Source organism: Mustela erminea, chromosome 4, assembly GCF_009829155.1.
Source record: "Mustela erminea isolate mMusErm1 chromosome 4, mMusErm1.Pri, whole genome shotgun sequence".
Classification (NCBI taxonomy): Eukaryota; Metazoa; Chordata; class Mammalia; order Carnivora; family Mustelidae; genus Mustela; species Mustela erminea.
Window position 1 is genome coordinate 85,848,412 of NC_045617.1, and position 12,298 is coordinate 85,860,709.

A 12,298-nucleotide genomic window follows, 5' to 3' on the forward strand; every position below is an offset into this window, starting at 1 on the left:
AAAAAAAAAAGAAATGTGTCATGTCTCACAGTAGAGATTTGGGGTTTTCAAAGCCTGAAATTGCAAGATTACAAAGTCAAACTAGTAGGGGGGTCTAGATGCTCTCAAGTGCTTAAGATAGTCAACTGGGAAAAAAAAAAGTTTAAACTCTTGCGCTGAACATTTGAAAGTTTTTAGAGTCTAATTTAGAATAAATGAATTAACTTAACAGACATTTATTGAGCATCTACTGCATGTTTTTAAATTGGCCATGGAAACCTAGACTTTTTTTTAAAGCCCAAGAACTCCGCTCTAGCAAATAGTTGAGGATTTTTTTAAAAAATATTTTTTAAAATTTATTTTTGCAAGACAGAGAAAGCAGGCACATGTGTACATGAGCAGAGGGAGGAGTGGGCAGAGGGAGAGGGAGAGGCAGGTTCCCAGTGCGGCACCGGGACTCTATCCCAGCACCCTGAGATCATGACCTGAGCAGACAGAAGCTTAACTGACTGAACCACCCAGGTGTCTAAGGTTTTGTCCTTGTAAACCATTTGGCAATAGAACCATGAAATAGTATTTCTAAAGAAATACTTTTCTAATATACCTGAATACATTTCTAATGTACCTGAAATTCTATACTGTTCTTTTATGACATCAACTCATCTCTATATCATGCCTTAATTTTCCTGTACTTTATGTTTTAATAATAATAAGAGAAATCAGCTGCATTCAATTTTAAAATCTCACTCATTTTCTTTGGTGTTCTTAAGGAGCGACGCAAATTTGGCCCCTTAGGATGGAATATTCCCTATGAATTCAATTCTGCAGACTTCGCAGCCAGCGTCCAGTTCATTCAGAATCACCTTGATGAATGTGATATTAAAAAAGTGAGTGAAATTGTTATTTTCCCCATTTTTAGTATTGTCCTCAAATCAAGGTTCTACAGACATTTTCAGACTATAATACACAGTTGAACCCACTGAGCTTCCCCTTACCTCTCCCAAAAGGGACTGCTCATTCTAATCCATTGTTTACTTGTCCAGGCCCTTCCCCTCACACCCCTACTTCGCCTAGGAGTGCATTCAGACCCCAGTCTCACACTTGTGTTCCCCCCTCTCATCTCTCTCCTGTGCACATACAGCAGAAATAGACCACAAGTGAGGCAAATCTGTGTGCAGAAACTCCATAACCTTCCTCGTATCGCACCTAACTGCCCCCAGTGCACTTTAAGAGAATGTATACCTTAAATCAGACTTTTCTTCCAACATCTCTCACTGATGCCTCTTCAGAAGTGAAAGGTTATCTCAGCCCACACCACACAAGAGTTCTTTCTCACCTTTAGTCACATCATTTTTTTTTAAAGATTTTACTTATTTATTCAACAGAGAGAGATTACAAGTAGGCAGAGAGGTAGGCAGAGAGGTGGGGGAAGCAGGCTCCCCACTGAGCCGAGAGCCGAATGTGGGACTCCATCCCAGGACCCTGAGATCATGACCTGAGCCGAAGGCAGAGGCTCAACCCACTGAGTCACCCCGGTGCCCCCTTTTAGTCACATCTTATCAGATGTTTAAACTTACACAAATAGATAGCAATAATTTCTAATAATGGTCACCGGTCATCGTCCAGCATTTCACAGTTCTCAAAGTGCTCGTGTGTGGAGGATCTCACCTGTATCTTCACAACTCTGTGAGGTCAGCATAGAAGGCATTACTGTTGTTCCCATTTTACTGATGAGGTAATGGACAAGAGAGAATAAAGGACTTCCTCCAAGTCACAGAGCTAAGAATACAATCCAGTTGTCCCTCCACATGTGTTAGGAAGGGTTGAAAATTCATTTTTTCTATGGTCTGGAGCAAGTTTATGAGCCTCTAGGAGGCTATTTCCTCATCTACAAAGCGGCCTTGGTTTCTGTGAGGAATAAGTGAATTCGCATTTGTGAAAGCACAGTATATGGTGCATAATAAGAACTCAATAAATTCCAGTTTTCTACTGTCTCCTCTTCTTTCTCATAGTGATCTTGAAGCTAATTATAGGTACTAGAATGTCAGTATGGTGATGGTAAGTCATGATGAATTATCTTTTTTTTAAAGATTTTATTTCTTTATTTGGCAGACAGATCACAAGTAGGCAGAGAGGCAGGCAGAGAGAGAGGAGGAAGCAGGCTCTCTGCTGAGCAGAGAGTCTGATGTGGGGCTTGATCCCAGGACTCTGGGATCATGACCTGAGCCGAAGGCAGAGGCTTTAACCCACTGAGCCACCCAGGTGCCCCACCATGATGAATTCTTATGTGGGCCACTGGTGGATCTAGAATCAAACCATTACTTTTTCTTGAAGTTACAAAGGGATATTAAATTAAGTATGACAGTTTGATGAAAAATTACATCGTATATGGGTTCACAGTCTGTTATTATTTATCATTTGTATACACAAATAATAGTTAACCTTGAAATAGTTGCTTTGAAAGGCAGTGGAGCTGATGAATCAGAATTTAGCCAAAAGAAAATAAATTTTTAAAAATCAAGCATTCTTACTTTTCCTACCCCAAATGTATTAAGTAAAAAAACCCAAAAAAACCTATTAATATCTGTAATGTATTGCCAGGATAAGATTGCTATGGAAATTAATAAATACTTTGATTTAGTCATAGCTCACAGAATGAGACAGCAAAGGATTGCATTGTAGAAAAATGCTGTGGATGAATAATTTTCTGGTTGTTCTCATACTGATTCAGAAAATATATTACTAAGAAAGCACATTAAACAGTTGATTACTTGATTTTGCCCCCTTTTTTCTTTTTTCTAACAGCTTGGCATTACTATAATGAATATTATAGAGGATTGCATCCACCGAGTGAAAAAATTGTCTTTTCCCCTATTTTAAATAATGAGTAATATATTCCCTTGTTATTTAGTATTGTAGATTTTTCTTTGATGACCAAACCCTGGCAGTTTCCATCATGTAATAGCAAAAGAGTTACTAATAGAAGAATGTGAGTCATTTTAAAAGTGATCTAGCTCATGCTTCCTTTTTGAGATATTTTCTCGAGGAAAAGACTTGAAATGTTTAGAGTTACTTGTTTGGATTGACAATGAATGTATTTTTAATAAAGGGTGTATCATGGAGTACGGTTCGGTACATGATTGGAGAAGTTCAATACGGAGGCAGAGTGACAGATGACTTTGATAAACGTCTACTCAATTGCTTTGCTAGGGTAAGTCAATTTACAGGAAAAGCATGGGACACATTTCATTTTATTTTCCTTTTAAATAAGAATATTTGTTTGTTTATAATTGGTGAGCCAAACTTAAGGGCGGGAAAAACCCAGATTGCAGAGATGCTGAAAAGAAACCAGCCAGCAAAACCAAAACCAAAACCAAAACCCAAGCCCAAACAACTAGCAATCTACCTGTGGTCCAGAGGATAATAGTGGTCAACTTCCAATAGTCTGTAAATTTTCCCCTGTATAAATGAGTTGCATATTTTTAGGGTCTCTCGCCACTGTCCCTCCTCCATGAAAACATGACCGCTTATTTGCTACTTTCTTAGAGTGTAAGTCTCAGGAAGATTTCAAACCCCCAAATAAGTGACTGGAGAATTAACCATGATTTGAGTATTCTCATCTTTTCCATTAGGACATACAACTGAAAATTGATAGAGTATTCATTTTTTCCTTCTGTGCCCAGTAAAATCTACATACATCATATTGGTGAACATTTTCTAGCAAAAATTATTCCTTAGCAATTTCAGTTTTCTCATCAGTGATAAAATGTATAAATATAAGACTCAAACTCTTCTTAAAATTTTTACATGTTAAAGAAGCAATATGTATTACCTAAGTGGGAAAAATCAGATATGTTAAGTATTTTATGATTATCTGAATTCTTTATAGTAGGATCTATATTGACAATTCTCTGTTTCAGTGATTTTTTTTCTCCTTGACAAAAACAGCAAAGCATAAGCTTTGGCAATATTTTGGTAAATTGGAGGTTGACCAGGAATCTGATTTTTCTTTCAATCCTTATTTATTTTTGCAAGTTTTTCTTAAAGCCGTATATGGAGAAAGGTGGATGATGATAAGTGTTGTGTGGAAGTGGGGGCCTGACTGCTGGAGATTAAGTGGGACCTCCTGGAAAGCGATTGGGCAAAACTTACTGAAATTAAGTATTCTCGATAGACACATCCCAGAACATTTCTAGAAAAAGTGCACAAATGAACGTGCATAATGATGTTTATGGCAGTGTTGTGTATGGAACTGAAGGTAACCATCATAGGTTGGGTTGTTTGTGGTTTCCCCTTCCCCAGGCCATGACCTTAGTTGAGGCAGGCTCCCTTCTGCCAGGGCAATACCTTGGGAGGGACAGTGTGATGAGCCTTGAGTAGTCAATACTCCAGACAGCTGAGAGTGAGTGCCTGGGTCCTGAAGAAGGAACTGGCGGTACGTCACAACATCTACTACAAATGCCTAAATATCTTAAGAAGTAGTGAAATGAGCACAATTGAATACTATTGCTCCCCCTTCTGGGGTACAGTCTGGCCACCTTTGGTCATATCAAGTGGGTGATACTTTCTGACCAGACTCCCACTCCTGAGTATATGTCCCAGAGAAATTTGCAAACAGGTGTCCATGGACATGTACAAAGATATTGCTCATAATATTATTTGTAGTAGTAGGAAGTTGTAGGAAGTTACAGGAAGTAGTAGGAAGTTGTAGAAGTAGGAGTCTGCCACGGGGGAGTAGATGAGTTCAATGTTGTGATGCCTATCATGGAATATAATGTAGCACTTGGAAGAAATGATCCATATGACATCATGCATAGATTTGAAAAACTTAGTGTTGAGTATACAGCCTAAAAAAAATAAAATGAGATCTATAATGTAATACTTGTATATTTCACAAGGACAGAGGTCAAGCACATTTAAATAGATGCCCTCCGAGGGAAGGAGACTGGGAGTGGAGATCTGGACTGAATGGGGAAAAGCAAAAATAAAAGGGGCCTCAACTCTGGCCCTCTGGGTAGCTCAGTTAGTTAGGTGTCTGACTCTTGATTTCAGCTGAAGTCATGATCTCAGGTTGTGAGATTGAGTCTTACATTGGGCTCTGTGCTGGGCTCTCCCCCCCACCACCCCTTCTCCTTGCTTGCTCTCTCTCTCTCTGCCTCTCAAAAAAGGGGGGCCCAAGACTCATGAGTATGATAAAATAAAGAAATATGGTAAACTCACCTCTATACCTGATATCTAAAGGAATAAAAAGATGTCTTGTATACTGTGTGTTAGAATAATTGCAAAAGAACCTAAAATTGGAGTCTTGTACTTGAGATGCTGAAAGGTGATTAGATTTTTGCATGTATTGTACAGAACTACCAGCAGAATGCTAATGGCAAAAGATGAGGGGGTCAAGAATCACTCCTAGTTTTGACTTAAACAACTGGGGAGAGAATAGAACTATTTACAGAGGAGAAGGTCTATAGAAAGAATGAGTTTTATTGACTGGGGCCAAAAATTAGGAGCTCTGTTCTGATCATGTGACTTTTGAGATGCCCACTAGACACACAAATGGAGTTGTCTACCACTGAGGTTCCCTAAAGGCAGGGACTTTACCTGATTACATCACTGCCAGATTCTCAGCCTGCAGAACAGAAGCTAGAACATACTACCTCATCGATAAATACATGTTGAATAAGAGAATGAAGGAAGGTAAACAAGGCAGTTGGATTTATGTTTCTGGAGCTCAGGAGAGAGGTCAGGGTTAGAGAAAAAAAGTTGGAATTTGTCAGCATAAAGATGTCATTTGAAGTCAAGATAACAGATGAGAGCACCATCTAAGAAAGTGTAGAGAAAGAAAAGCTAAGGACCGGGCTCTGAGTACTTTAATGTATCAAGAAAGAGGAAACGGTTAACTGAGAGAGGTCAAGGAAGATGAGGAAAAGGACTTTACCTGTACCTAGTATTTGGGTGATAAATCTTTTAAAAAGCAACCAACTTTTAAGAAATATGAAATATACAGAAAAATGTATAAAGCATAAACATATAGTTGAGTAAGTCTCTTCAACTAGACATAGAATATTTCCAGCTCCCCCAAAGACTCACGCATGCCCCTTCTCCATCACAACTCCACATTCCCTCAAGGTAACCACAATATAGACTTTTACACAAACCGTTTCTTTCTCACTATGCTTGTACCATCTAAGGAAGTACTCCTTATTAACATAGTTCAATTTTTCCTGTTTTTGAACTTGATATAAATGGACCCATAGACTATGTTCTCATTTTGGTGCCTGCCGTCTTTTTCTCAATATGGTATTTTGAGACTTACCCCTGTTGCAAATGTAGTCTACTCATTTCCTTTACTGTGTTGGGTTCCATTGTATTGTATTGGTGGAAATTAGGATTGTTTCCATTTGGTGCTATTACAAATAATGCATCTGGGGACATTTTTGTATGAGGTTCTTGGAGCACATGAATATGACTTTCTTTTTTTTTTTTAATTTTTTATTTTTTATAAACATATGTTTTTATCCCCAGGGGTACAGGTCTGTGAATCGCCAGGTTTACACACTTCACAGCACTCACCATAGCACATACCCTCCCCAATGTCCATAATCCCACCCCCTTCTCCCAAACCCCCTCCCCCCAGCAACCCTCAGTTTGTTTTGTGAGATTAACAGTCACTTATGGTTTGTCTCCCTCCCAATCCCATCTTGTTTCATTTATTCTTCTCCTACCCACTTAATGAATATGACTTTCTATTAGGAGCTGAACTGCTAGGTTATAGGGTTTGTGTACTTTCCGTTTTAGTCAGTCACACCAATCTGGTCTCCTAGAATACGTCCAGCAGAAGAATGTGTTATCCCATTAAGCCACATCTTCACCAACACTGGACATCATTAGCCTCTTAAATGTTAGCCATTCTGGTGATATATAATGGTATCTCACTTCGGTTTTCATTTTTGTTTCTGTGAATGCTAATGGACTTGAGTACCCTCACATGTTGATTCACTGTTTCAGTTTTCTCCTTTGTGACTTGCTTGTACGTTCTCACCTCTATTTTTCTTGTACTATCTGTCTTTTTAAAATATTGATCTACAGGAGCTTTTTGCATATTCTGGATGTAATTTCTTTGTTGATTATGTGGTTGTAAATTTCTTTTCCCATGCTAAGCCTTGCCTCGTCACTCTCTTAATAGTCTTTTAATGGTTAGAAATACTTAATTTTAGTATACCTGGTATATATTTTTCTATTTCTTTTATTTCAACCTTTCTATGTCATTATGTGTCAGATTTATCTCTTATAAACAATAGATAACTGGAATTTTTAATCTCTAGTCTGAAGAGCTCTGTGTTTTAACAGACAAATGACTAATTTGATTATTGTGATTATTGCTATATTTTGACTTATCCTACCATCTTTGTATGGTAGGCTTTCATGACCCCTTCTTTCAGTAGCCATACTTTTTTTTGGCCTTTTTTGCTTTTTAAAAATGCGTTTTTATATTTCTGATTGGTTTGAAAATTATCTATTCTATTTTTAGTCTTTGCCTTTTCTAACATGATTACTTAAGTGAAAATCTAACCCTACATTTTAGGCTTTATTTTCGAGCCTTTCTGATTTGCATCTTCCATATTAAAGCTTTGGAGAATTTTGGCTCCTCATTTTTATTCCCATTCCTGTTACTCATTATGATAATTTTGCAACCAGTGCTGATTTAGATTTACCAATATGTGTCCTGGTTGTTAGAAAGAGGGCAGCCCATTCCTTATGATGGGGCAAGCCTAGGAAACCTATGGATGGCAAAGACTGGATGACTTGGTGGAAGAAGATGGGGTTGTTTTCTTCTCATCTTATCTATGCTCAGAATGAAATAAGAAGCATCATTAGCTAAGGGGACGCAGGTCATCAGCTGAGGGGAGGGTATGGCAAGTTTGGGACCTTTGAAGAAAGGGGAAGGGAAGTGAACTAGTTGCCTTGGAGAGTGGGAAAAGAAATGTGTGGTCCTAATACATGTGTTCAGCCTCTCCCACTAGATTGTAAGCCCATTAAAATAAGAAACAGGTCATCTAAGGCTCTGTGTCCTTTCTAGCACCTAGGAGACACTCAGTACATGTTTGTTGATGATGATAAACGTAATTTAATCTCAGAAGACTGAGTTTTATGTGCCTGGGGTCATAGTCATCTAAAACAGAATAGAGTGGATTGAATTTTCACTGTCCCCAGAGCACAACTTGAAAATCAGGCATACTTTTTTTTTTTTTTTTTAACAACACTTTTTATTAGCTTAAAAAAATTTGCTTAGACTTTTTCTAAAAAGTAGAGTTCAAAGAGAGTCCTGATCTAGTGGGTTTGTCTTTGTTTTATTGAAACTGCCTTACTTTAAGGTGGCAGGAATACCACAGTTTGCTGGCTCAGTAAAGGGGATTTCTAAGAGACCTCTTTGCCCTCCACATCAGACCCAAAGCTAGCTCTCTGGATCGCAGCTCAAAGTGGCTTGTGGGCAAAGAGGGGGAAAGGAAGAGAGCCTGTTGCTCAAACTGTTGCACCTTCAAGACCTCAAGGTGGACAGTTCCTCCCTCTGACCTGAATCTGTCTTCCTCCTCTTCTACTTCTTCCCTATTCCCACCCCACACCGCCCCCCCCCCCCATATTCAGGGCAATAGAAGACTAGTTGGCATACCCTAACCCCGTCTCGGAATGCTGCAGTTCTCCATCCTCTGGGCCTGGGCCCCACCTGGGGAAGCCCATCTGGTCCCCCTTTTCTTTTATATATGGCAGGGATCGTGCCTGTCTTAGGTTGCCAATCCTCAACACACACGCTTACCCGTCATCGGGTACTCCCCCCGGATCGAGGAGCCCCTGTCTTAGGTTGCTATGGTGAGGGATCAGTCTTACCCGTCTTTGGCTACCGATCCAGCCTCGAGCCATATGTTGGGGAGACTCCGGCCGCATGGCCATGCCGTATCCAGTAAAGAAAAAGCCAAAGTCATATAGGATGAAGGGTACTTAACATTACTAATGTCATGGGCGACAAGACTTATGCAAATTTAGGTAATGGACTTAATTTGTTTTTTCCTTTTACTTATAGCTTGGAGTACATTTAATTGGGCACACATTTTCTTTTTAAACTGTGACCACATCACTAACGCATATGTTACAAGATAACGATAAAACCAATGAGTATAAACACAACCATATTGAGGAAAATCATAAGTAAAGAATTGGAAACAAACAGGAGGCATAAAGATCATTAGGGGTACGATATCCTTCTCCAATTCCCCCTTTTTGTATTTTTTGCAGAGTAATCTTGAAGGTCAAATGAGCACGCTCCACAACACCTTGTCCTTGAGGATTATATGGAATGCCCGTTACATGATGAATATTATAACAGGCCAAAAAATTAGCAAAACTGGCAGATGTATACGCAGGAGCATTGTCAGTTTTAAGTTGTTTTGGGACTCCCCAGCATGCAAAGCTCCGTAAGCAATGCGAAATAACATTTTTTGTGCTCTCTCCTCTCAAGGGGGTAGCGCTAATAACACCAGAACAGGTATCTACACTAAGGTGGAGATATTTCTGTTGACCAAAAGAAGGGATATGTGTGACATCCATTTGCCACAAATGGTTAGGTAAAAGGCCTTTAGGATTCACACCATGTGACATAGAAGGCAAGAAGGTAACACAGTTATTACAGGATTTAACTATGTCACGAGCATCGGCTCGAGAAATATGAAAACGCATCTTAAGCGTTTGTGCATTAACATGCCATTTTTTATGATACTCCTTAGCGTCTTCTAGAGCTGAATAAACATGGAAACGTGCTGCAGTATCAGCCAGATGATTTCCCAATGTTAGTGGTCCAGGAAGATCAGAATGGGCACGTATATGTCCAATATAAAAGGGAGCTCCGCGAGACAATATTATCTCTTGTAAGTCTAGGAGTAATGAGGAGATATCTGATTGACTAGTAGATATGATGTCCCGGGTTTCGGCACCAGATGTCGCTCTCGACCCGCAAGAACGACCCGCAGACGAGGTTGAGTGGCAAACTTCTTTATTGTCAGTCTTCTACATATCTTGATCCGGGAACCCCGCACCACAATTTTAGCCCCCTATTATAGTCCCAAAGCTTACATAAGGATCAAACATCACATCACGCGCTATACCTATGCACCAATCATAAACCCTACAGGTGACCTTATCGAAGAGCATGTGAGGTGCCCGTGAACATCTACGTGACTCTGCAGGTGCCCATTGTTCTACATGTCCTGTGTCTATCCCATGACTTATGAGGTTAATAATATACCCAACCTATGACTATAGGCATGAATTGGCGTCATCCATGAACGCACCCAATTTCCTTGGGTTAAACATTCACGGTCCCATTGTCCTGGGCCTAGTCACCTACGTGACTGCCATCCACAAGTGCATGGCTCCCCACAATCTGGGCTTGAAGTACTGCCCTAAATGAAAAGTCATCCCACCATTTTCCATTCTTTGGCCCCTGGGCAGCTTTTCCTCATTCCCTGTCCCCTCCCCCCAGCCTTCACTTCTTTCTTTCTGTCTCTCTCCTGACTTCCCTTAGGGCTGCTCCACCTTCAATGGCTCCAAAGCTCTCTGAGCACTGGGCAGCCCTGCCCCTTTCTCCCCCAAATGTACACTTCCCCCTGCACTCCCTTTAGCCTCCTGTCTCATCAGTTCCTTCCCCTCACCTGTACCAGATGGCCCTTCAGTAACCAGAGAGGTGAGTCTGGATCTCTGGCTGTAAGGACACGGGGTTACCAGGAAATATTACTGAAGAAGGCCGCAGAAAGCACCATGGAACCCACATGCTGCCTTCCCCTACCTTGGTCTCTGCTTCAATCCTACCTTCTGACCTGCTGACCTAACCTCCTTGTGGCTACTTTACCCTGACGTCCAGCTGGCGAGTCTCTCTTCCTGCTCTGAGCCTGCTTTTATTTTGCTTATTTTTACTTCCTCTGGCTCTTACCTTAGTGGACTTTGCACTATGGTGTGTCATGTAATTGACTCATCCCACCAGTGGGTCACAAGCTCCTTGGAGGAAAGAACTGTATGTGACTCATCCTTGCCTTCTATTCCAGTTCTAAGCTCCATGCCTAGTGCACAGGAGTTAACTAGGAAAGAACAGGGTGGGTGGGGGGAGGGGGGAGGACAGAAGAGAGAACCAGCACACAGGACATTTCAGAGTGATCACTGGACCTAAAAAGAGCTGGAAGAAGGATACGGAAGGAAGATGCTAGAGAAAGTGTAAAGCACTCAAGTAAAGCACAGTCCCCACCTCTTTTCACATCAAGTCCTCTGAGTGATTCAGACGTCCTGCCTGCACTTCTGTTCCTCCTGTCTTCCTATTATTTCCCTTCCTGCTGAGAAAATTGCTCTGTTAGACACAGAAGTCATTGCCTCAAATCTGGCTCCTAGGCATTCAGCATTCTTTTTTTTCCCCCTTCTTCATAATAAGTCTATTCACACCAAGTATATATTTGTTCTCTTGCTTTTACATTACAGATAATCAATTCATATGGAATGAGAAAAGGGTGTCTTCAGGCAAACAATAAGACGGTTGGATACATTTGCTTCTTGTGGCCAGGGACATAACTTAATTAACAGAGGGAGCTCTCCAGCTCTGGGTGGAGGGGGAGATGATTGTTAAGTTTTCCTGGCCTTGTGGGGTGCACGGTGCTGCTGTGAGCCACCCTGAGCACAGCACATTCCCGGCATGAACCTTGTTTTGGGGGCGAAGGGAGGCCATGGAATTGCCAAGATCCTTTCTCATGTGTGTGGTTATGGCCTCCTCTCTGCAGGGTGTTCCCATTCATCTTCAAAAGCGGGGTGGAGGGTTGTGAGTTAGTGGAGCAGAGAGTGGGCTTACAAGACTGGCTCTCTCTCATCACTGCTAGCAAGCGCCTTTGGTCTCTAGGAGAGGCTTAGGCTCCACTGTTTTTGCATCATGTGGCCTCTCTCTTTTCTTCATATTTGTGCTAATTATTTCTATCAGTGGTTTTCTTAAGGTTCTTTCACACCCAACATAAAAATCTATTAAAATGGAAATAAGCTGACCCTTCCTTCCTGATATTTTCATTTAGATGTTCATCACTTTTATTTCTTCTGTTTTCTCTCCCGTTTAGGTCTGGTTCAGTGAGAAGATGTTTGAACCGTCGTTCTGTTTTTATACCGGATATAAAATCCCCTTGTGCAAAACCCTGGATCAGTATTTTGAGTACATCCAGTCACTGCCATCCCTAGATAACCCTGAAGTCTTTGGGCTGCACCCTAATGCTGATATCACGTAAGTTCCTGACATCTTTTAATT

At 40.7% G+C, this 12,298-nt stretch overlaps 1 protein-coding gene across 6 annotated transcripts in view; it reads left to right on the top strand.

Moving 5' to 3' along the window:
- DNAH8 (dynein axonemal heavy chain 8) overlaps positions 1–12,298 on the top strand; it is a 342,799-nt gene that overhangs the window by 282,453 nt on the left and 48,048 nt on the right. For all 6 annotated transcript variants that reach the window (XM_032339820.1, XM_032339819.1, XM_032339821.1 and 3 more), the window contains 3 exons: positions 750–866; positions 3,089–3,190; positions 12,114–12,274. In XM_032339820.1, the coding sequence (XP_032195711.1) occupies positions 750–866; positions 3,089–3,190; positions 12,114–12,274 (380 nt within the window). The remainder of the gene's footprint in view (positions 1–749; positions 867–3,088; positions 3,191–12,113; positions 12,275–12,298) is intronic.